General features: G+C 31.6%; 4 protein-coding genes across 5 annotated transcripts in view; 2 read left to right on the top strand and 2 right to left on the bottom strand.

Annotated features, from left to right (window-relative positions):
* The first annotated feature begins 3,462 nt into the window (after positions 1-3,462).
* LOC101203908 (probable galacturonosyltransferase-like 4) lies at positions 3,463-5,639 on the top strand. Its single transcript, XM_004148849.3, has 2 exons — positions 3,463-4,258; positions 4,889-5,639. Exons 1-2 carry the CDS (start codon positions 3,533-3,535, stop codon positions 5,366-5,368), a joined length of 1,206 nt encoding a protein of 401 aa, XP_004148897.3. The 5' UTR covers positions 3,463-3,532; the 3' UTR covers positions 5,369-5,639.
* A 3,373-nt stretch (positions 5,640-9,012) lies between these two features.
* Positions 9,013-13,326, bottom strand: LOC101218012 (auxin-binding protein T85). The gene is made up of 5 exons (XM_004148822.3): positions 13,161-13,326; positions 11,659-11,765; positions 11,360-11,563; positions 9,982-10,049; positions 9,013-9,639 (listed from the first exon to the last, which is right to left on the bottom strand). Exons 1-5 carry the CDS (start codon positions 13,240-13,242, stop codon positions 9,531-9,533), a joined length of 570 nt encoding a protein of 189 aa, XP_004148870.1. The 5' UTR covers positions 13,243-13,326; the 3' UTR covers positions 9,013-9,530.
* A 1,358-nt stretch (positions 13,327-14,684) lies between these two features.
* On the bottom strand, positions 14,685-18,874 carry LOC101218251 (protein RESISTANCE TO PHYTOPHTHORA 1, chloroplastic). The gene is made up of 4 exons (XM_004148823.3): positions 18,534-18,874; positions 16,762-16,972; positions 15,414-15,583; positions 14,685-15,027 (listed from the first exon to the last, which is right to left on the bottom strand). Exons 1-4 carry the CDS (start codon positions 18,777-18,779, stop codon positions 14,989-14,991), a joined length of 666 nt encoding a protein of 221 aa, XP_004148871.1. The 5' UTR covers positions 18,780-18,874; the 3' UTR covers positions 14,685-14,988.
* A 2,510-nt stretch (positions 18,875-21,384) lies between these two features.
* LOC101218490 (piezo-type mechanosensitive ion channel homolog) overlaps positions 21,385-24,011 on the top strand; it is a 28,615-nt gene continuing 25,988 nt past the window's right edge. For both annotated transcript variants that reach the window (XM_031888415.1, XM_011661022.2), the window contains exons 1-2: positions 21,385-21,787; positions 23,292-23,372. In XM_031888415.1, the coding sequence (XP_031744275.1) occupies positions 21,739-21,787; positions 23,292-23,372 (130 nt within the window). In that variant the 5' untranslated portion in view covers positions 21,385-21,738. The remainder of the gene's footprint in view (positions 21,788-23,291; positions 23,373-24,011) is intronic.

The following is a 24,011-nucleotide window of genomic DNA, read 5'->3' as shown; positions in this document are numbered from 1 at the left end:
AGTTCAAAAGCTCAATTTTTAAAATTAAAAGTTTAAGAGTATAATTGCAATTATACCTATAGTATGTAGGAGTGATTTTTGCAATTTTTTCGAGATTATATAAAGAAAAATTGTCAAAATAGCAAATTTGATAAAATATTTATAACATATAGGCATTGATAAACATTGATATTCTTGTATCAATGGCATTGATAGACAGTGATAAAAGATTATCAATTTCTATCATTTATAGAATACAAAATTTTAGTATAGTTTGTAAATATTTTAATTTATTTTTTATTTTAAAAAATGTCCATTATATAAAAGTATTAACTATGACAATTTTGGAATTTTACTACTACATCCAACAAAAAAAAAGACGAAATAAATTGAAATTATTTCATCATCTATTAAAGATAATGATCTTAACTATACTTATTTGTTCGATCATTCTTTTGTGATATGAGAGAGTAGCTGTCAAATTCTGTCATCTAAATTCTTCTTTATAGAATTTCATGTCATTATTTGTCAATCTATATTAAAATTAAATCCTAATGATAAATAAAATTTGAAGTTTACAAAATAATTGAATTTAGTAACTAATGAACTAAATTAAGGCGTTGATCCATTTTTCTATCGCCAACCATTACTATAGACTATGATGTTTAAATTTGAACTATTTTAAGAGATCATTTGGATGGGTTTGGAATGTATTTAGTATTTATAAGTGATTAAATTAAAATAAATTATTTTTAAATAGTAATGTTAGTTAATTGAGAAACTTCAGTCATCATCGTCGTCATCGGTCAAGCTTTGAACTATCTTCGATGACTTTCATTGGTCAACCTCTTTTCACCACTTTCCTATCAACCCACCTTCGACCACCTTTTTCACATGATTGTTGGTACACCCTTTGATTATCATCTCGAACAATTGTCATCATCAACCTCTAATCACCACTTTCCATGACTTTTCCTTCCATTTGACCATGAAGGGTAAAGTAATTTTATAATAATTAGAAATTAATAAACACCTTAGTGTGTAACAAATAATCTAATTATAAACATTTTAGTGTATAACAAATAACAATAGATGTTTGTTCGTAAAAGTATTATCAAACACAAGTGTGTTTTTATTTTAAAATTATCCAAAGTGTTAAATGAATGTTTTTTTTAAGTATAAAAGCAAAAATGATAGTTGTTAAAAAAAAATTAACTAGATGAAAATTATACGATGAATATAGATTCTTCTTTATTTTTTAAGCGGTTGAATTAATAAATGAATATATTCTGTTGACTTTTATTCATAATTTTTTTCGAGACTTGTCTACGTCTTTACTCTAATAATCCATTATCTATCATGTAGAACTAAAATTTGAAAAAATCAAAACATGAACAATAAGTACAAGAACAATTTTCAAAGTAAAGAAATCAATTGGGTTTGAGTTTGATTTTACTCAAATTAGACGAAATCTAAAATGGGTGTAATACTTACCAAGAAGTTTTTCTGGCAAACTTGGTTGGCTGATTTGAGACAGGTTCATCATCTTGATGGCTTCAAATTTATTAAAAGGTGCAACAAGGCCAAAATCCCTTGAACCCAACAGGCCAGGTGTGGAAGTTTTTCTTGTTTATCTTTTTTTAATCTTCCACTTCTTGCATGTTGTGGAGTTTGACTGTTTGGAAGTTCTAAACCTTCTAGTTGGCAAATCCGAGAATCTTATTGAAGTATCATATTTCATACATGAGGAGGCAAAGTTTCCAGAGTTGGCCGACATCTCTTTCGTTCATGTTCGTTGCTGAAATAATTAATCATCTGTTGGCACATTCTTTAGCTTCTAAGATGTAGGAAGAATGAACTTGTATTCTCTCTTTTTTTGTTCTTTAACATGAGTGATTTGTGCCTTGTTCTTTTCTTTTAATGATACTTCCTGAAAAGGGGAGAAAAAAAGAGTAAACACTTTCTACAATGAGAATCATACAATGCTATGATAGTGTGTTTTTTTCTCTACTTTGTTGAGATCCCACTACAAATTACAATCAACATCATCTAAAACCAAAATTACTTTTAAAATATTAGAACACACCTATTCTCTTGCTTATATCATTGTCAAAAATTAGAACCAGGAAGGGAAAAAAGGTAGAAAAAGATATTGGAGCCTTTGACTACTTTGATCCAAGCAAAAAATCCAAGAAAGGTAGATAAATTATTTAAAATATAGGTATTAGTTATTTCTCCTAAGAATTTTCCCTTCCCTCAAAATCCTACCAACCTTCTTGTTCCCCATTAATTAATTCCTTCTCATCACTCATTTTCCTAAAGACACACTCGTCAAGCCTTATTAGATCATGTAAAATCAATTCATGAAACACACCTTTTTTATTACTCATTTAATTTTTACAAACATCATAGATGCACATATATGTTATAAAACCAACGTTTTCTCAACCCATCAACTTTAATATATTGATCAAAATGTACATATCATTAATACACAAAGCCCTAGAGTTACCTAATGCTAGATTTCAAACATATAGTTAACTCAATAGTAAGTTTCACATGTATGATTTTTTTGTTGTAATCGAAGGTTCAAATCTCTATCCTACCTTTATTCCATTACAAAAATCCAATGAGAAAGAAGCTAACAAAAAAAAAGGTGGACAAATTAGGGAAGAAGAAGGGAAGGCAAATATCAATGTAAATCAAACAAAGAAAATTAAACTTTCTTCTTCTACACGTTCCATTTGAAAAACCTTCAAATGAAACTAACAACTATTTCAATTAAATAAGTCGATAAACTTTCATAAATGAATTAACTTAAACTCTCATCAATCATGCATTTAAGAAAAAGTTAAAATCATGTTTAAAAATTAATAGTAATGATAGATAACGAAAATGTGAAAGAGAGGTAAATAGAAACTCTCTAAAGTTCAAATTCTAACTAAGACAACCCTAGAAGTTTTCTTAGCATACAACAATTTTTGGATGGAAGAATTAAGTCTCCCACCTGTTAGATGAAACATCATCTCAATTATCACTCACTTCAACACATCACTTTCATCACTCTCACTCTCGAACTCTCAAAATTTTGGAGAATAAATTAATTGATATTTGTCCTAATAAAATTAAACCCTACATAGACAGTGTACTTTTCCTTAGCTTACTTTAAGATCCCACACCACAAACAATTGAAAATCATCTAAAACCAAAATTTACTATAAAAAAAAACCCATGAGTCAAACAATATATCCTTAATACCATTGTCATAAAATTAGAAAAAAATGGTAGAAAAAGATGGAAGAATAATGGTTGACTATATTTTGAGAAAACAAAAAAATCTAAAAATTGCCCTAGATACCCTCTATTCTAAATTATATCCTCAAACCAAAACAATCCAAAACAATCAAAAATAGAGTAATTAGTTTTGTCCTAAGAAATTTCCCTTCCTCAAAATCCTACCAACCCTTTCTTCCTCCCCAATTATTAATCCTTCATTTCTAACTTCTTTCTTCTTCTTCCTCCTCCTAAATCCTTCCTCAAACCCAGCCTAACAATGGCTGCCATTTCTCTCTCTCTCTCTCTCCTCCAATCCAAAGAAATTTCCCCTAAATCCCTTCCTTTTTCCTTTCACCCTTTTCAACAAAGCAAACAAAGACAGGAAATGGCCAGTTTCTCAATCAACAACAATAACAACAACAAAAACAACAAAATCCATTATTATTTCTCCATCTCTTTCCTCGGTCTTTTCTTGTCTCTTCTCCTCCCAACCCCCGTCGCCGCCACTCCCTCCACCCCCGCCGGAATCCGGTTAGGAATCATCCGAAAACCTACCTCGGACGTCCCAATCTTCCGGGAAGCACCAGCGTTTCGAAACGGGGATTCGTGTAATAAAGATGAAAAGATACATGTAGCAATGACATTGGATTCGAATTACCTGAGAGGAACAATGGCGGCGGTCTTGTCGATCCTTCAGCACTCGACTTGTCCGGAGAACGTTGAGTTCCATTTCTTGTGGGCGAGATTTGAAGGGGAGGTGTTCTCGTGTATCAAATCGACATTTCCTTATCTGAAATTTAGGATTTATCGTTTCGACGCCGGTAGGGTTAGAGGGAAAATATCGAAATCCATCCGGCAAGCTTTGGATCAACCGTTGAATTATGCGAGGATTTATTTGGCGGAGATTTTACCGTCGGAGGTTAAGAGAGTTATTTATTTGGATTCTGATTTGGTTGTTGTTGATGATGTTGCTGAGCTTTGGGGTGTCAATTTGGGTGATAAGGTATATATATATATACATATTCATTAAAATTGGTCTTCTTTTTCATAAATTCCACTTTGTGAAATTTGTGAAACTTTTTTTAAAAAAATTTTGGATTGATTATTTTAATTTACGTTTTTTTTTTTTCAAATTGGAGTTGGAAAATATTTTTTTGGAGGAGTGGAAAAAAGAAAGACGAATTTGTTTTCAAATATCTCTAATTGCGTCGTTGTCGAAAAAATACCCTTAAGGAATTTCTTGACGATGTTTTCAACTTGTGGAAACAAAAAAATAAATTTGGCCTTTTCTATTACAATGATATTTGCCCAAATTATTATTATTATTTTGTTGTTGTTATTAAAAATTCCATCACCTTTTTTACATTAGAAAGAAATAATTTGCCTTAAACCTAATTTATTTCGATATTTTTCATACAAACATGCATGTGGGTGGAATTCAATATCTTATTTTAAGGTTGATATGATATAAATGTTATGTCTACATGCACTCTGCTCTGTCTCTTTCAAACTTTTTCAAATATTAGAATTTGGTTTAAAGATATTGATATCATCGTTTTAGTTGAAAAAAAAGAATGGAAGAGTTTCAATCTTTTTCTTAGTTTTTTCTTTCTTTCTTTTTTCATATACATAGGTATTAGCAGCACCGGAGTATTGTCATGCAAACTTCACAAAATACTTCACAGAACAATTTTGGTCGGACATGGAGCTAGCAAAGACGTTCGACAGGCGAAAACCATGCTACTTCAACACAGGTGTAATGGTTGTCGACGTCGAGAAATGGCGTAGGGGTGAGTTCACACAAAAGATGGAAGATTGGATGGCAGTGCAGAAGCAACGACGAATATACCACCTTGGCTCTTTACCGCCGTTCCTCCTCGTCCTTGCAGGTGACATACGCGCAGTGGATCACCGTTGGAACCAACATGGTCTGGGCGGAGACAACCTGGAAGGAAAATGTAGGAGCCTCCACCCTGGTCCCATTAGCCTCCTCCATTGGAGTGGCAAAGGGAAGCCTTGGCTAAGACTAGATTCTAGGAAGCCTTGCACTGTTGACCACCTTTGGGCCCCTTATGATCTCTACCGTCCATCCACTCATTCATTGGAAGAGTAAAGAGTATATAAAAGAGAGAGAGTGAGAGTGAGAGTGAGAGAGAGAGAGAGAAGAGGGAAGAAGGGAAAAAAAAAAGGTTTTTTTTTTCTTTTTTTTTCTAATATGAGTTTTTTGCTACGAAATTTGGGTTAACCTAAACTAGAAGGAGCAAAGAACGTGTACTGATATAAATGATCAAAGTTGGATTTGGGGGAAAAGTTGGCAAAGTGGTTTAATTCTTTTTTTTTTTTTAATTTTTTAATTTTTTTTGGGGGGGGAGTTTGATATTTGGAAAATCTTTTTTTTTTTTTAAGAACCAAAAGTTTTCCTCAGAGAGAGAGAGAGAGAGAGAGAGATTAAAGATAGAGAGAAAGAAGAAGGGAAGATATACATATGGTGATTATGAATTTGTTTTGTTGTTGTCAATAATAATCTATCAATAGAGAGAATGATATGAACAATTCAAATAGTTCTCTTCTTTCCTATGATTTGTTTGTTTGAGGGTCACTACTTCTTTAGCTAACTTTTCCCCATTAATTATTCACCACTTTTCAATTATATATATATATACACACACATATATATATATACACATACATATTTCTTCAAAGTTTATATTATGTTAAAACCCCCATGTCTTGTATATATATATTTTACCTATTTACTTTCATCGTTATTCTCATACATAACGATTGTTCAAGAAAAACTATATAATTATATAGTTCAGAAAGATGATAATATATATGAAGAGAAAATTTTAATTATTCTCTGTTTGTTCCCTCTAAGAATTTAATGAGCAAATTAAAATAATGCCTGAATCAAAGTAGTACTATAATACACAATTTATACATGAAAATATTTTATATTGAAAAGGGTAAAATCTATTCATTCACATGTCTGGAATTTAATTAGAAAAACGAGCATTCACATATCGGAATTAATATCTTTAGGTTTCTATAATGTAATTTGGACATTTTAAATATATACTGAAGAAGCAGCTAAAGTTTTTGTCTTTTAATTTTGGATGTAAAATACTAATAAAAATGTGCAATAATAGAAATTGCATGATTAGTTAATTATAAAACCCTACAAACAACAACTCGTACACGTTCACCTTCCTTCCAAATTTGGTTAATATTCATGAAAATATTTGAGGTTTGTCTTTTTTGAATTTGAGGGGGCTCCCATTTCTTCCTTCTTCCTTCTTCCTTTCCATCTTCTAATTACTTCTCTTCTTCTTTTGCAATATTTTTTATATCTTTTTTAAATCATGATTTTGGTTGTCGATCAATCATCAATTGCATGTATATTTTTTTTTTCCAAAGTGTTATTTGGTTCAAGATCGTGTACAAAATATATAAAATATCTTGGTACACGATCTTAAACCAAGATCGTTTAGATTTGATATGCAATTTTGTATCATTTTCTACACAATCGCATATGATCATGATCGTTTAAAATAAGAATTAAGCGAGTGCATTTTTTATATTTTTTTATTGTGTGTTTGTGACCTTTTTTCCGTTTTCAAAATTGTAAATATTTTTTTGGTTTTTTATATTTTTTAAAAAATTTCTTATTCTTTTTCTCCAAAAACATCATTTAGAAAACACTTTTTCTCTGCTTTTCTCTCATCTTTCTCTAATTTCTCTAACTTCTTTTCACCCGAGCTCTCTTGCGATTTTTTAGAATTTTTAGTCACTATCGAACAAACTCTTTTGTTATTTTGGAAAGTGTTTATGTTTTTTTTTAAATTAAGTATTGTTTAATACATAATTTAGCAAGTTTTTTTGTTTTTTTCATCTCACACAAACATTATTTCGCAAACATCTTCAAAGGGAAAAAGAAGACATTCAAGTTGTAATTTTTTCCTTTTTTTTGGTGCTAAATATGTATTAAACAACCCTAAATCTTTCAAACAGTTATAAAATTGATTTTGGATTATACATTTAAGGTTTAAATATTTCACCAAGAGAGTTTGTTGAACAGTGACTGAAAATTAGAGAAAATGTCAAAAAAATAAGTTTTTTTCACGTCTTTTTGGGAAAAAAAATAAGAAATAAACTTTTCATATAAGGGCATTTTTTTTTATTTTTCATATCTTATTCGTCCTAAAACTCAACTTTAAACGGAAAAAAAATCCAAATACCTATATAACGCCCCTTCAAGTATAATAATTATAAACCCTACAAAACCACTACTATGAAGCTAGATTGCAATTGTGTTGATTCATATCTTACTGCTCCAAATTTTTCAAATTAAACTTTTAAGAATAATATCATTGAGGTGAAGGCGTTATTGATATTTTCAATTAACATTTTATTGATACATATACATTTTCTAAAAGCAATGTTTTGAATGAAGAAGGGAGGGCAAAACGTTATAAAGAGGCTGAAACTATAGCTTAAATCAGATCAAGGGTGGAGATTAATTTGAAGATGAAGCCAACACTCCCACGACTACAAAAACAATCATACTCAGCGTTGTTTATGATGCATAATCAAGTCACGCCTTCACAGTGGAAAGCGCGTGAGAAGATGGGGACACAAAGTTCTGATTCAGTTTATATCGTATTTTGGTAATTGAATTTCTTTTTTTCTAGCATATTTGAGTTTTTACCATTAAGATTTTAACTCTTTTAACGGAATAATGAGATGATTTCTATACGTGAAAAATGCTAGGTTGTCAATAATCACTTTTAAATATCTAGGATTCTAATTTTTAATTAGGGGTATTTTGTGATTTAATGAAGTGTTATTTGGGTTTATTTGATGAATCTATAACATAATCATTAATTCAAATATAAAAATTAGAGTTAACATAATCCTAATGACATAAACCAAAGTAACTTTTTTTAAAAGAAATTGAAGACTAAAAAAGCGTTTTTAAAAAATTAGGAATCAAAATCCAACCATTTAAATAAATTAAGAATCAAATATAGAAAAATTGTAATTTTTTTTAGATTTGAGTTCTCTTACGGGTTGGAGATTTATATTTCTAGCTCCAATTTTTCATTAAAAATTCTTTTTAATGTTATTTTTTTTATTACTATTATTTTATTTTTCTTGGCTTTATGTGTCATAAAATTCAAAATATTTACAAATAAACAAATATTATACTAAAAAGTTTAAGAAAATAAATATAACATTTTGGAATTAAATTTAGTAAATTATAATTAAACAATAGTAATCTAATTATAATTATTAAGAAATAATCTCATAAAATATTGTCTATTTATATACCGAATAATTTCAAAAGTCATGTGATTTAAAATAATTTTCTTAAAATATAAATTCATAAAAAAAATTAAAAAAATGATTTTTCTATGAAAGGTCAGTATTTTGTCAATTTTAAATGGAAATATTTGTTTTTTTTTTACAACTTCCTAAGCATAATGATAACTAATTATTTATTAATAAATCAACAGTTTAATACATCACTTTTTTATGGATTGGTAAAAAAATTAAGTTTGTGTATGTAGGTAAGAAATCTAACTTCGTAAACCCAATTAATAATTATATATATTTATAATATATTTCCAAATATACGACCCAAAAGATACAATATAATAGTCTATCTTCGTCAATCACAAGATAGACTATGATATTTCGTAAAATAATTTTCATATATTTATTTACTGATTTGTTAGTTAATTAAATTTCTAACACTTCCAAGCACCCGTTGATCTATTAGCTATTCCAACAACTTGAACATAGCACAACTTTTGTTTTTCTTTCAAATAAATATCTTATCAAAACACTTTCACAATAAAGTGATCAATGGAATTGATAGATTCGCAGATTAATAGATCACTTTTGAAATGACATATATGTCACACAAAAGGAAACCTAACAGGGCCTGAACGAAGATCTTTCATCCACAACCAAATGTCTCAAATGTTGTGTGAGATATTATACTGCCATTTTTTCTGCCCATTGGAGAAATAATCTTGCAAGAGCAAATGACAATCACTCCACTTTTTGTCAGTCCTATGGTATGAGGAAGGATTGGGGAATATGATACTTCATAACAAAACCAGAAATATGAAGTAGAGGTAGAGGTAGAAGTAGAACAATGAAGATTTGAATCTTCACACTGAAGTTCCACATATTTCCACTACTTTCTTGAGAGTCTACTCCACACTTCATGCGCAAGGACAAAACAACATTGAACAACATCAAAGTGATCAAAGTTCGTCCTTCACCGGCGGCGCTTCGAAACATTGTTCGTCCCAATAGTAAGGGAACTTCAATCTTGCAGCAGTGTGGGGCATGAACCAATCATCATAAATAAACCTGAAAGCAAAAACCAGAAAAGAAACTTTTGAGTGAAAAAATAGAAGACTAATTTTCTTTGACATTTAGTCTTTATTCCTTGGTCTAAACCAATAGTGTTTGTAGTTGTTCAAGAGTCTTAAGCCCCACCAACAGCTTGAAATTACTGCCTCAAGAGATTGTACTTTTAAGTAGCATATTTTTTAAGTAAGATTAACTTAGATGTATATGTGTGTATGTGTGCGCAACAGCATTAATGAACCTTAAACCACAGGATGCTCAAGTTAGACTCATCTTCAATCTCGCTTAGAAACAGAAACGACAGATGAAACTTATAATGTAAAATGGAAGAAAAATACACACACTTTGGCTGGTGGCCTAGAAATGATGACAAGCATTTGTAGATCCTCATGTTCATTTGTATTCCCAACCTGTGTTAATGGATGAACATTCAAGTTAAATCAAAGGCTTGGTTCAAGTTGAGAATTGATACAAGCAATGTTGTCTATTTGCTAAACTGAAAAATATATTTCGGTAAAAATTCCAAATAACGTATAAGTGGGGGCAACTTAGTAAAACCAAGTAATGCAAGCACGATCAGAGGTTTAAACTGATGATACCATCCACATCAGTCCACATTCACAGATCAGAGGAGAAAGTCACTAGAGAAATGTTCCATCTTTTTTAAAGAAAGGAAACGAGAAAGGTTCCACCTGAGCACCAGATTTCATAATTCTTTGTTATACTAAAAGAAGAGGAACGTATAATCCTAATCCCATTCCTTTTCGTATCTTTTCCTTTCCATTGAAGGAAACAGAAATTTGTTATCCCATAAAGAAAGATATACAAAGGGAAGGGGAGGTAAGGCATCAACTCCCCAAAGACAGTAAGATGAAGTAAAGTGTTGTATACATTTGGTCGATGTTATCTTCGGATTCGTATTGCTGTGTTTTCTAGTTTTTACCCCCACTCTCACTTTGGTGCATGTTCTCTAAGTTTTCCCTTATCCTTTATTTTAACTTTCTAAGGTGTAATTGTTGCTGTAGTGCAATTAGTTTTGAAGATTGCTAAAGCAAAGACAAAGTCGTAGCATGGGCTAAAAAAGAAAATGAATGTCTGAGGAAAAGAAAGTACGTGACTAACAAATAAGTTGATTTTAAACAGTCAATTCATTGTTTTCTTTCTCAACCATTATGATGCCACTCTTCTTTGGCATGCACTACACTCATAGGATAAACAACACCCTTTCTTTCTTGTTTAATCCTACAAGGAGAAGCATTAAAGGCCTTTTTGCAGTCCCTCAAATACTGAAGTAAAGGCTAAACCCACTCAAAACATTCTTATGCCTTGAAGAAGAAAATTCTCCACGAAACCTCCAAAACCACATTTGAAGGAGACTTTTACAAGTCAAGTTAGCTACCCAACCCAACCTTAAACAGTGGATATTGCACAATACTTCACCTAACAAAGTAAGAACCCCCCACCCTCACCTACTTTCGAAAAGAAGCCTTCCATGAGCTTTCCAATACTTTTTGAATGGCAACAAAAATTCTCAAGATAGCAACTGCTCATTCATGCATCTGGTACATAGGCATGTTATACTTGAGTTATTTTCCTAATTCAACTCGCACAAAATTATTGGGTTTACTACCCTAGAAGCAGAAATGATGAACATCAAATAAGCCACAATATTTATGGATGGTTGGGGAAGCAAGGAGGAGATTTAAGTAGATCAACATACCTGATGAGCATCATTAACGGGTATGAGAAATGTACTGTTTGAATAGATAGGAAATTCTTTTGGTGTTCCAGGGCACTTTTCATGAGAACTAGGAGCGAAATAGAGGGTGCCAGTCCCCTTCAGAACCACAAAAACTTCTTCACAGGAGTGCCTGTGAATAGGTGTGTGCGATCCAGGAGAAAATGTTTGGAGCCACACCTCCACCTGCAAAAGCCAGTAGGGCGGTAATGGCTAGCCCAAGCAAATAAAAAATATCTTCTGCTTCATTATGAAGCTTGACTCGGTCCTAGAACCTTTACCTCCTTCAGCCCATGCAATAGTGAACCTGCAACAGTAATGTGAGACAAGCCTCCCCTTCCATAGTTATCTTGTGGAAGCTCACTGATATTTCTTACTAGGGGCACCCCTGTGGACAAAGGAAAAAATTTACATCCATTTAAAAGAACAAAAGATGATAACTACCATACAGAAGTCAGTCAGATGCATAAAGATCAGCCTTCAGGCCGCCCCATCACTTTTATTACTTTACAAGTACAGATGAAAACATTTCTTACTAGGGGCAACCCCATGGATCAAGGAAAAAAATTTACATCTATTTAAAAGAACAAAAGATGATAACTACCATAGATAAGTCAGACAGATGCATAAAGATCAGCCTTCAGGCCACCCCATCACTTTTCTTACTTTACAAGTACAATTAAAAACACTTAGGTTCAAATCCAAATGCTTAAAGGTTATATAAGCGTATAGACAACAATTTGGAGACTCAAACAAAGCATAACATCAATTAGTTCGATTGTGAACTTGTAGCTTTGTCCTAAATGCTATCATGATATAATATGTTCAATACTGAAATACCTTGAAACCAAAAATCACCATTTCTCTAGTCTTAAAACACAAGCACAAAATATACTTAACCCAATGTAGGTATCGCTGAAAATAAGAAACCCAATTTTATGGATATTATTATTCAAGACAATATCTTCAGTTTCGTAGAATTCCTTGTTTGGAAAGCTGGGAGTTTCTACTTGCCTTGCCGGGATAATGGAAAATTGGCTTTTGGAAGGCCTAAATGTGTGGAATCTAATGGAGAAAGCCAATAGCTCTTTCGTGGCACATACCGAAAAAAACAAATATGAGATCCTTTAAGTCTTTACATTTTTTTCTTTTTAGTAATCTTGCACAAAATACATCTTGGTGCATATCTTTACACCCAACATTCATTGTAATTACAGCCTCTTGATGATTATCAATGATTGAACGGTTATCATTGTGTAAATTTTGAAAAGGGTGCCCTCTACCCCTGATTTTAGGCTGTTCTAGTTCTTTTATGGAATCAAATTCTAAAAAATAAAAGAAAGAACCAACTTCGTTTGTGCTCATAGTGATGCCTCTCGGTGGTACGGTCAGGGTAACCTTTCTTAAAACTGGTTTTGGAAAATTTACGACGAGTATAAACATGCAACCTTCTTCAAATGACGAAATTTCCTCTTGTTCAATCTGCTTCTTCAAAATGCCAGCCAAATTCATCAAAATCCTCGAAAAAATTCTGTAAAAAAACCTAAAGGAAGATATCGACCTGGTTGCTTGCCGCTTAGTTAATTCGAAACAAAGTCCCTAATGGTCAAAAGGGTTTCAAAAGCTACCGAAATGGAAACCAAAGGATTCAAATATAAGACAATATAATGTCAAAAGCATTCCATATGACAGAATTCAACTTCTTCAGAGTACACAGAGACCCATGACACCAACGAAACAATAAGTGCGACAAGATTGAAGGAGGAGGAAGAAAAGTGATTACCGATGATCGAGCAACGGGATGCTTCAGCGATTGCAAAGAGAAAAATTGAGCAAAAAGATAAAGCTAAGGAAAATACCGCCATTGATATGTAGTCGCTTGCTGCACTTTCACCATTTTTGGTGTTTCATCACTCGTTCACACTATATACCCTCGTCGATACTTCCATAATTTGTATTTAAACCAACACAATTACTTATTAGTTTAAATCTTAAACTAATAATTATATTAATTCAAACCTTTAATTTCATATACTTTATCAATTTCAACTTTCAATTTAATAAATGTATGAATTTAAATTATAAATTTTCATAAAAATATGTAAGTAGAATATAATTGAGTGTCCAAGTTGATTTTGATTGATTTCTTTAAAATGAATTATTTTTTAAATTAATTATAAAAAAATACATTTTCTCATTTTTTTTTCAAATTAACTTTTTCTGCAAATTTAAACCTTTCAAAATTTAACCCAAAACATACCTTTAGCAAGCTTTGACCATTTAGACACAATTTTAAAAAACTCCATTTTTGATCGGAAAAAAAGTTGTTTTCCAACATTTAGACCAAATTTTGAGAATGTTCAAAATTTTGAGCAAACTTCAGTTTTTCTCTTAAGAATGGGCTATGTTGCAACAGTTCGAAAAAAAGTTAATTTTATGATATAGTTTTACATATTAATATCATTTCCAACTCAAAATTTGTCAAAATATCCATAAACCAAGTAATCGTTTAAGATAGGGTATTATCGTTTTTCTTAAACATCTAATATGGCATGGAAACAATATCGTAATTTGTATCAAAATTATCAAATTTCTAAATTAGATGCTCCAATACCGTCTTTTCGACATTGTTTGGAGCATTATGCATAGTCCTAGTCGTCACTAGCTGAGCTCTATGAAATATTTGCATGCATGGAGATTAGCATTTACCACACATTAAAGTATATGCATGGATATTTTGCCACTGTCTTATTAATTCTCTTTGTATTTTTAGATTTCTTCCAATATTTGTTTTCATACCTCACTTTCTTTCCCTTTAGAAATACAGCGACTAAAAAAACAAAAACAAACATTTTGAAAATACAAAATGACTGTGATCTAAAAAATAATAAATAAATATAAACAAAACAGTAAATATAAACGGGATAAGAGAAGAGAAGTAGAAAATAGCAAAAAAAAAAAAAGGATATGAAATAATACTACTATAGTTAATTGTAGGTTATTAACTATTGAAAACACCAACTATTATAACTAGAGCAGAAAACATCTCAAACATAAATGTACATGAAGGTGAGTTATAATAATCCGCTCCACTCACTTGAAGTTGGAAGGCAAAACATCCTTTTTAAGTTAAATATATCAAGCAACTTGTATTCTTTTAACCATTTACGAATTCTCAATTTGGGTTCCTTTTGAATGTATATATGTATATATAAAAATATTTAGTACAATCAAAATACAAACTTTTTGGTAGCTAACAAATAAGTTTTTATTCAAAATACAAACCTTTTGGTAACTAACAAATAAGTTCAAAAAATAAACCATCCCACATTCATATCATCTAATATAAACTTTAGAATCATCATAATCTATAGCTAAAGTCTCCTCAGGGACAAATAAGAGAATATAGATAGTAATTATACTCCTCCAAGACCAATCCTAGAGTTTGATTGAGCTATATAACAAAATCCAAAAATGCAGGCGTAAATTTGAAATTTGAGGATATCAACAGTATATTACTACCTTCCATAAGATCTCAAATAATTACTGTACCTTCTATACATTAGAATTCTTTTTACAGTTTCGATTGCAATCCGAAAATCTTGATTTGATTATTCGAGGTCCACGTCTGTTCTCTGAAACCATCCCAACTGCAGATGAAAGCACTTTTAGAGAAGATAGTAAATCGAATATATAAGTTGTTTGGTGACATTTTCATTTATAGTTTCTTGTTTTTTCAGTTTTTGAGTAACATAGGTGTTTGGTGACTATTTTTTATTTCTCATTTCTTATTTTAAGAAACGTCAACAAAATGAAGTTTCTTGAATATTGTTCTTGCTTAAAAAAATATATAACATAAGATTTTTTTAAAACTACTATTCACCTAAAAACATTCAAAGTTTCTAATTAAACAAGAAATGTGGTTATCTTTTTCTCTCTTTCTTCACTAGAAAACAGGAAATGAGAAATTGGAACGTGACCATCTGAGGCCTACATTTCTCATAAGATTCATTATACACGAAAGAAACAATCATACCTTCCAAGCATACATTCCGAAGAAGGCAACGGTATCTGCTGACCAGACGACTGCAAAAGACTTCAAGAAAAATGGAATTATAACGTTGAGTAATGGGACTAGGAGAAACAGGTAGTTGAGAGCTTCTTTCTCATTTTTTGAGCAGTCTCGTGCTCGGAGCGAAGGTATTGCTGCCATTTGAATTTTTCATGTCATCAGTCAAAGTTAATTTGAAATTTTCTTTTACAGTGAGCATAAGGAAGTTATCATGGTAAAAACAAGTAAAAAAAAATTAAAGACTTCAAACATTAACGACAAGAACAGACTCCAATATCCAAAAATAAGAGACCAAGATGGTAATTACAAAAGGGATACGATGGAAAAAATAAATGAAATGTAATTAATTCTAATTCATGTACTTGATAGAAAAAAAGTAAACAGTGGTGCTTGTAGGATATAACTTTTCTTTTCACTTATGATAGGATATAATGTGATCAATCATACTACAGATGATGGGAACAAGACAAAGTCTTCTAGAGTTTCATTTAATTTATTTACTAATAAAAGGAATTGTTTAACAGTTTTATTTATTTATTTATTTTGGGGGAATATGACACAATTTCATTGATAAATGGATTATTCAAAGAGATACGAAGGAGATTCCCTAAAAAGTTCCAAGCTCCAAAGGTTAAACTGTTTGAAGTCAAGTCTTCAGTTTTAAACAGACTTCTAAACTTCTACTATCACCAAGTAATCAGAATGTCATGTCCATATAAGAAAAAAGAAATAGCTATATTTGGCTGAACAAAATTTAAAAAACATATGCACACATAACATCTATCTTGTTGCATTGCATCAGAACAGATTGAAAAGAAAAAAATCATTTTCTTGTTCCTTTCCTACCAAATAAACTGCTAGAAGAGAGGGTGTGGATGACACAAGTGCGGAGAAAGTAATTTTTTATTCAACTCAACATGCCTTTATATAGGCTTACAAAATGTAACAATGGAACTTCAATAGTTAAGAAACCATAAACATTTTAACTCTCATGACCTCTAAAAACTCCCAAAGAACTCGATGAACACAATTTAATATAAAAACCAAAAGCCACAAATCAATTTAATTCCTATAACCCTTCAATTCTCATTAATAATATGAACCTTTTATCTTCTCAACAATAAACTAGTTTGTATGTTCAAACCAGGAGAACATTTAACACAAAAAAACAACAACGACATCAAAATGTTTCTAGCTACAAAAATTTATTAGAGGTAAGAAAAAGAGCTCTGCTAATGGTGGACGAATACTTAAATCTAGCAACTAAAAAGGAAAAAACGAATAGAAATAAAGAAAAAGGGGAAAAACTTACTGAACATCCAAATTGACCACATTCCCATTAATCTCCATATATCTGGTTCGTTTGAGGGGAATAAAAGATTGAAAGATAGAACACCGCCTAACAACATTGAGGCATAGCCTTGAACCTCAAAGACAGTATATAAAGTAGTTCCAGGTACAGCAGGATTTTTTGAGGCAGTAGAGGCCCTTGGTGCAAATGTTGCAGCAGTCTTTTGAACAACCTATTATGAACATCAAAATCATGAAGTGCTTAGATATCAACTATGCTTAAACTTTCTCTTCAAACTAAAATATGTTCTCTCTTGTTTTTACTTAGGAACATAAGTTTAACAAATATAACTTTTTCTTTCAAGGAAACAAAGACATTGCATTGATAAAAATAAAAAGAGATTAATGCTTAAAAATACAAGAATTCCAAAGGGGAAATGAGAATAATAAAGCAATAGTCGAATATTAAATCAAATCATCTTTCAAGGGAAACAAAAAGGCATTCCAAATAATGCAAATATCCCAGATCTAAATAAAGTATCCTGTGAAGCTATTAGAAAGAGAACATCGAGAAGAGGTCTTTAGACGAGTTGAACTGAATCAATCATCCCAAGGGAGATAAATGTTATGAATACCACTCTGATTGTGCTTCAAACAATAATTCGGAAAATAAAGCTTTACTGCATCAGGCCACGAAACTTTGGATTTGAAACCACAGCTGATCAACCAATCAATTATTGAAAGATATTTTCCTAATATGAATTTAGAAAAACCCCACTAGTTGTTGAAGAGTGAGAAGAGATTCCACCAACATTGCCTCTTAACACATAGGTGAAGATGTTGCCAAGGGTTTTCATAAAGAGTTCACAGAAAACTTGCCTGATAATCAAGAGACTGACATCAAGAGACCGAGTTATCAATCACTTTCTAACCCACTAACCATCCAAGGAGCTGCTGAAAATCAGAAATCTCATCATCTTTAAGCAATCTTTCAAAACTAACGTTCCGTGAACGAGAAGTACCCACCCAATGAACACAAATGTCTGGCCGGAAATGTTAGTGCTCCTTTCACCCGACAATAATAATAATTCAAACATGTGCTAACCAGTCTCCACTGAACTCCATAAAACTAGGAGAGCTTATGCGAAGGAGATTCACACTCGAAATAAAAACTGTAATTCAACTAGTGCTTGAACTTACAATATTTAGTTCCTATAAACCACCCGCTGAAGCCATTGGTACTCTACGTGCTATCGAATCCATTCATTTGAGAGAATTATTAAAAAATCGTAATTATTAGATAACATGAGATTCCATCTCACAATCATTTGACAACAGGAGCATAATTCGTATATCTTAGAAAGATTGTAAATTTCAATATGTACCTCTTTGGATTCACCATTCTTGAGGTCAAATCCTTTTATTTTTTACCTACTACGTACCCCTTGAGGCTTCATGAGCTCTAATATTAATGGAAACTAAATGGGTAAATCATCTATCTAATAAATATTATACGGTCTCATCATTTTTTAAAGGGGATCCTCTATAGTAACAACAACTCCCATCAGCCTACAAAAATCCCAATAATCTACCAGACGGAGCTGACAAAAAACCATCAGACAGTTCTGAGGGAAACTCCACGATTCAAGTAAATTTCGGAAGTTGCGATCAAACCCACTAAAATACCACAGAAGAAATGTAAAATAACAAATACCCATTAGATATTAGCAATCAAAGAACCGCAAAAACAATGAAAGATCATTAGATACAGCGAATGCAGCATAGAAAGCGAACCTTCTTGAGGTCTTTATCGAGTGCAGGAGCAGAGGACGCCTTGGTTTGCTGCTGGGGTTCAGCTGCAATCCCATTTTCTTCTTCTTTCGGTTCCTCAACTGCCTGGGTTTGTAGGTCGTTCGAATTGGCGCGCAATCTGTGGCTGAATTTAATGGCGGAAAGCTCAAGGGAAAAGGCAGTTCTGTGGGGAAAGAAGCTTGGAATATAGCAGAAATTGCAAGGAGAAGTGGGAATTAGAGTGTTCATTGCTTTGGTTTTGGATAAGAAATTGCAAGCCAGAAGGGGAACCTGGCTGCACGACTAGTGGCACCACACCACCGAACTTAACTCTATCATTCATTATTGTTTTTATATACATGTAAAACTATATATGCTTATACATAGGGCAATTTTACTACTAATGGGATTTCTTTTTACGAGCCAATGGTAAGGATTTCTTTTTACGACCGTAACCTCACTTAAGATGTTTTGTAAACGTAATTTAATTATAATTCATACTATTTACTTTTATTATACGGTTGTTTTAGTCGATCTACAACCTTATCGATTCATAATTCTTGAATGGATCATTTTTAGCTTAGCAACCCAACAACATACATAATTAAATGGACTTACTTTCCAAAATATTACATTTTAAGAAAAACAAATCTACCTTCAATTTCATCATTTTTATTTTTCATTCCATTTAACCTTGAAAAATTGTAGTCAAAATCTTCATAAACTTACTAGCTTTGTAAAAATACATATATTACAACCATATAGTTGAATTCTAGTGTTTTGTAACTCGTTTAACCAGTCATCAAGAATGAGAAATTGTGCAAAATATTTATATAATTTTTTAACAAGTTTGGGAGGAGTGCAATTTAAATTAAAAAAAGTTATCAACATGATAACTATTATGAAAAACTCAATTAAGTAGAAATTGAAAATTCTACTATCATATGAATTACTGCACAATTTTTTATCATAGCTTTCATCTTTTATACTATAAAGAATATTTTGACACGTTCTATGAAAGATTGATTGAAATGTTAGAAAATTGAAAATAATATAAATATTTTTCCAACCAATTTTTAAAATATTACATTATACTAGTAAGTATTTGAACTTTGAATCCATGTAAATTACACATAAATCATTTTTCATCACAAAGTTTTTTAAGGACGAATATGAAGTTCTCATGTGGAACTATCACACTCGTAATGCGGCTAAACCTAAGGTTTCCTTCCTTGTTTCCAAAAAAAATATTCAAATGTCTTTTGTCCTCTCATGAACATAACTTCCAAGAGTTGGATGAACTCACAAGAGTGGGATTAGGCCCTATAGAAAACCCATATAAAGGCCCACCAAAGCTGAGGAAAACCAATTAGTGCGAGCAAACCAATAAGTAGCTTGTTCTTTGTTCTTTATTTCTTGACATTAGTCCAAAGGAGATTAGTGAGTTAGTCTTCACCTTGAAAATCGAGACAAACCAATTAGTGCAAGCAACTCGATTGGTTCAATCACTGTCTCGTCTTCAAATTTAAATTATTGTTTAAATTATTCTTTTAGAATTAAGAAATAAAAAGTTTAATGACGTGGAAGTGAGAAATTTGAACACATGGGTTTTTTTTATAAGGCTATTTATTAGTTTTTTTGGTATCTACATTCAGAAGGGAAAAAAAAAAAGTTTGGTCAAGAATTATAAACTAAGGGTAAGATGTTAATTTAATGTCAAAAAATAAAAAGCAAACTTCCATTCATGTGCCGTAGGAGAAAAATCACGTGGTGCCATTCCCTTGGCCAATCACTTGGGCAACAGCCAGCAAATTCTATGTACATATATTTAAACCTTTCTTTTAAGGAAAAAAAATTATTTAGATAAAGTCGGTCATTATCTTTCAAGAGGTGTCTCGAAATGAACGTATAATAATTGATTCTAATCCTAAAATACTTTGATTTCTAAGTTTTTAATAATTTGGTTGTCGGACATTTGAACTTTAATACATAATATCTTATAAAAACTTTAAAATTTATAATGACGTCAAATTTAGTGTTAAATGAACATGACGAAGAGAATTGTGGATATAAGTAAATGTGGAAAGAGTATAAGGTTTAATGATTCAATCCTAGTAAGGACATTTGTGTCATTTCATCTTATAAGTCTCCGCAAACAAATTTTTAAAATTGGATAAGTTTTCAAAATTAAAAATCCAAATGACTAGTTTTTTTTTTCTTTCTTTAATGTCCCTTTCTTTGCCTAGTTTATTATCAAAGTCTGATATTCAAAAGAACGAGAACTAGATCGTTGTACTAAAAAAATTTAAATTGCTACACATTTCAAAGTTATAAAAATCAATGTTAGGTTTATCATAGATAAAACATAATCCATCATTGCAAATGTAAAAAGGGGTTTTAGTTCACTATACTCGATGTTTATATGTATGTAATTGTAATAAATTGTGAGATCGTCTCCAAAATTGCAATCAAATTATGTAGTCTAATGCATAAATGAATGATGCTCAATCTGATTATACTTGAATATTGGATGGGACACACTAGCTTTAGTGTAAATATTGAGAATTATGAAATTGTCACATTATCGTTACTTCAACTGTTATCTTCACGCTAAGCAAGGATAATAGTAATTACATTTATGAATTAAGCCTCGAAAATTTCATTCATATTAGAACAAATTTTATTGCCCTTTGACAAACAGCCTAAATTATTAACAAAAATGTTAAGATTTGAATTTACAAATTAAATAGTTAGAGACTAAATTATTTTTAGAAGTTTGGGGAAACACAAAAGTGTTCTTAAACCTAAAATTATTTTTTGGGCTTTCGTCTAAATATAGTCCCGGCAGTTCATCTTTCAACTAATCAAAATTCAGTTAACCATTTATCTACATACATTTTCCGGAGCTTCGATTCTAAAGGCTGGTTGATGCTATTGTCTTCCTAGATTATATAACCATACTGTCCCAGCGTCAATTTTGGAGCTCCCCAATTAATCAAATTCTGATTTCTTCTATTGCAAGTCTAAAATCAGCTCACTTTTTGACTTTCTGAATTGTAGGGAGCTTATTTATTTATATATATACATACATACATATCTAGCGCTTCCTGGAAATGGGTTTTCACGATTTTGATTTAAATCGAAAACCCATTGCCGGAGCAGTGCTATTGATGGAATCGAAGTGATCGTTCTCTGCAATTCGTCTCTCATGGGGAGTTTTCTTGGTGGCTTTTTGTTGCCGCTTCTGCTTCTTACTGGTAAGAGTTGGTCTGTTTTCATGTTGTAACTTGTTGTGAGTTTCTTTTCTTGTGAGATATCTGTACACTTTGCTTTGAAAATTTGGTTGAGGGCTTGCTGGTTTAATATTTCGATTGAAGGAGCTAATGTTTGTGATTATTTGTTGCCAAGTATGTGATAGTTTGTACTTTTTACTCATTTTGATATCTCTCGAGGGATTTTATAGGATTTTCATCGATATACTGGTAAACCAAAGGGTGTGGTGTAGCTTGTAAGTGCTTGGTGTTGAGCGAGAGATAATAGTTTTCGAAACCCGCAATGTCATTTGTTCCTCTTTAGTTTTGATTTTCACTTGCTGGATTCTTGTACATATCCCCAAGTATAGTGTTTTTTTTTAATAAGAAAAGAGAAGCGATAATTTATTAATAATATCAATACTAATGCTCAAAGTACAAGAGAGTAGGACACAAAAAACAAGAAGAAACTAAGAATTTGAAGGCGTAGCCGGACATAAACTAGGTAAGCATTCCCTTAGCGTCTTCATCATATCCTCTAAAGAAACCAAAATAAAACCATCGTACAAAGATACAAGAATAAGTCAATCACACTGCAGTAAAAAAGACAAAAGAAGAAGAAAAAAAAGAAAGAAAAACAAACAAACAAAACCAGAATAAGGAGCAAGGAACTACAAAATACAAGTGTAATGTTGAAGTGTCGATATAGTTAAATTTAACACAACCCATTGGCTTTTAAGCTTTTGGGTTGAACCATGATTTAACAAATGGCTTGACATGTTTGGAGGTGAGGTGAAAGCTGACGGTTAAAAATTCAATAAGTTAGAACTCTTGTTTTGTCTCCACAAGCTGGCAGCCTTTAGTGGGTGAAGATAACTTATGCAAAGAGTGATTCAGATCTTGAGACCTTGGTTGCAAGGAGAGAAAAAAAAGAAAAAGAAAAAAGAAGAATCAACATAACAGTCATACTAGTAGGCCTTTTACTCCATATAACCATGTCTGGCATTCTGGATTGGACAACCCAATTCTGATCAAAGAAAACATTTGGTCAAAGTTTGACTTCTGATATTTCTAACTTCATGAACAGCCTAATAATTTATATGAAATTTGTAATTGCTTAAATGTCCAAGGTTCCTTAACTTTATTCGCTGGGAAGTGCAATCTGATACACTCCCAGGTTAAACAGAAAAAGACTGATATGCCATAAAGTTTTTTCTTAGGAAACAAATATTATATTTTAAAAAAAGAGGGCAACAATGAGGACCGGGGTTTTAACTCTTTTATAAGGGAGGAGGTCATAAAGTCCTCTTCCACATTGCCCAAAAGGAAAAGAAAAATACATGTAAAATGTTTGTGTTTGAACTTAGAGTTCTTGACATGTTTAGCTTAGAGTTATTTTATTATTTAGCTGCCTTCTCAATTAATATCACATAAAGATACTGATGAATGGTTGTCTATTTGACCTCCAGAACTTTTAATTAACTCTTTTTATTTTCTCATTTTCTTGCAGCGGCTCTAATAAATTGGAGTCTGGTCTCTCTTACAGATTTATTGGTGTTTCTTTTCATTCAATTTAATGCACATAAAATAGGTAATGCATTGTCAATGTACAGTCAATAAAATTTGTTGTCATCTTTACTTATTGTTTGGTTTGTGCCTAGCTCATTCTAACAAATTTAATTGATGAATGGTATGAAAACGACACAACTGTAAGAGAGCTTATGGGTTTATAGATAGAATGCCCAGTATGCAAAAATCAAGGAGGTGAAATATTTGCAAAAATATTTGAGGACTTTGAGGGGAAAAAAACAAAATAAGTACTTCAGTCTTCATCCAAGGACATTTTAAAGTGGTTTCAACTTTCAAGTACCTCAATATATATTTTTCTTCTGAAAAAGAAACACGTCTCTTTATTCATATAGATGTAAATAAAAAGAGACTTTTTTTAAAATATTCGTGAGTATCCAAGTCAGCCTACGCGTATCTCAACTAATATCACGAGACAACCCGCCTGACCCTATAACATTTGGATGTCAAGGTAACTCATAGGACATTAATTCCTAGGTAGGTGGCTACCATGGAATCAAAAGAGACTAATGCTCTAAGTACATGAGTGTTATACAAAAAGCATAAACATGATCAATAGGTGCACCTGGACATTTCAACTAGGTTGACACCCCCTTGGCGTCCTGATCATATCCTTCAAACAAAAATAAAAAATCTCACTTGA

The sequence above is a fragment of the Cucumis sativus genome, chromosome 7, assembly GCF_000004075.3.
Source record: "Cucumis sativus cultivar 9930 chromosome 7, Cucumber_9930_V3, whole genome shotgun sequence".
NCBI classification, from domain to species: domain Eukaryota; kingdom Viridiplantae; phylum Streptophyta; class Magnoliopsida; order Cucurbitales; family Cucurbitaceae; genus Cucumis; species Cucumis sativus.
The sequence above is the reverse complement of the archived record's forward strand: the minus strand, read 5'-3'. Positions and strand labels throughout refer to the sequence as shown.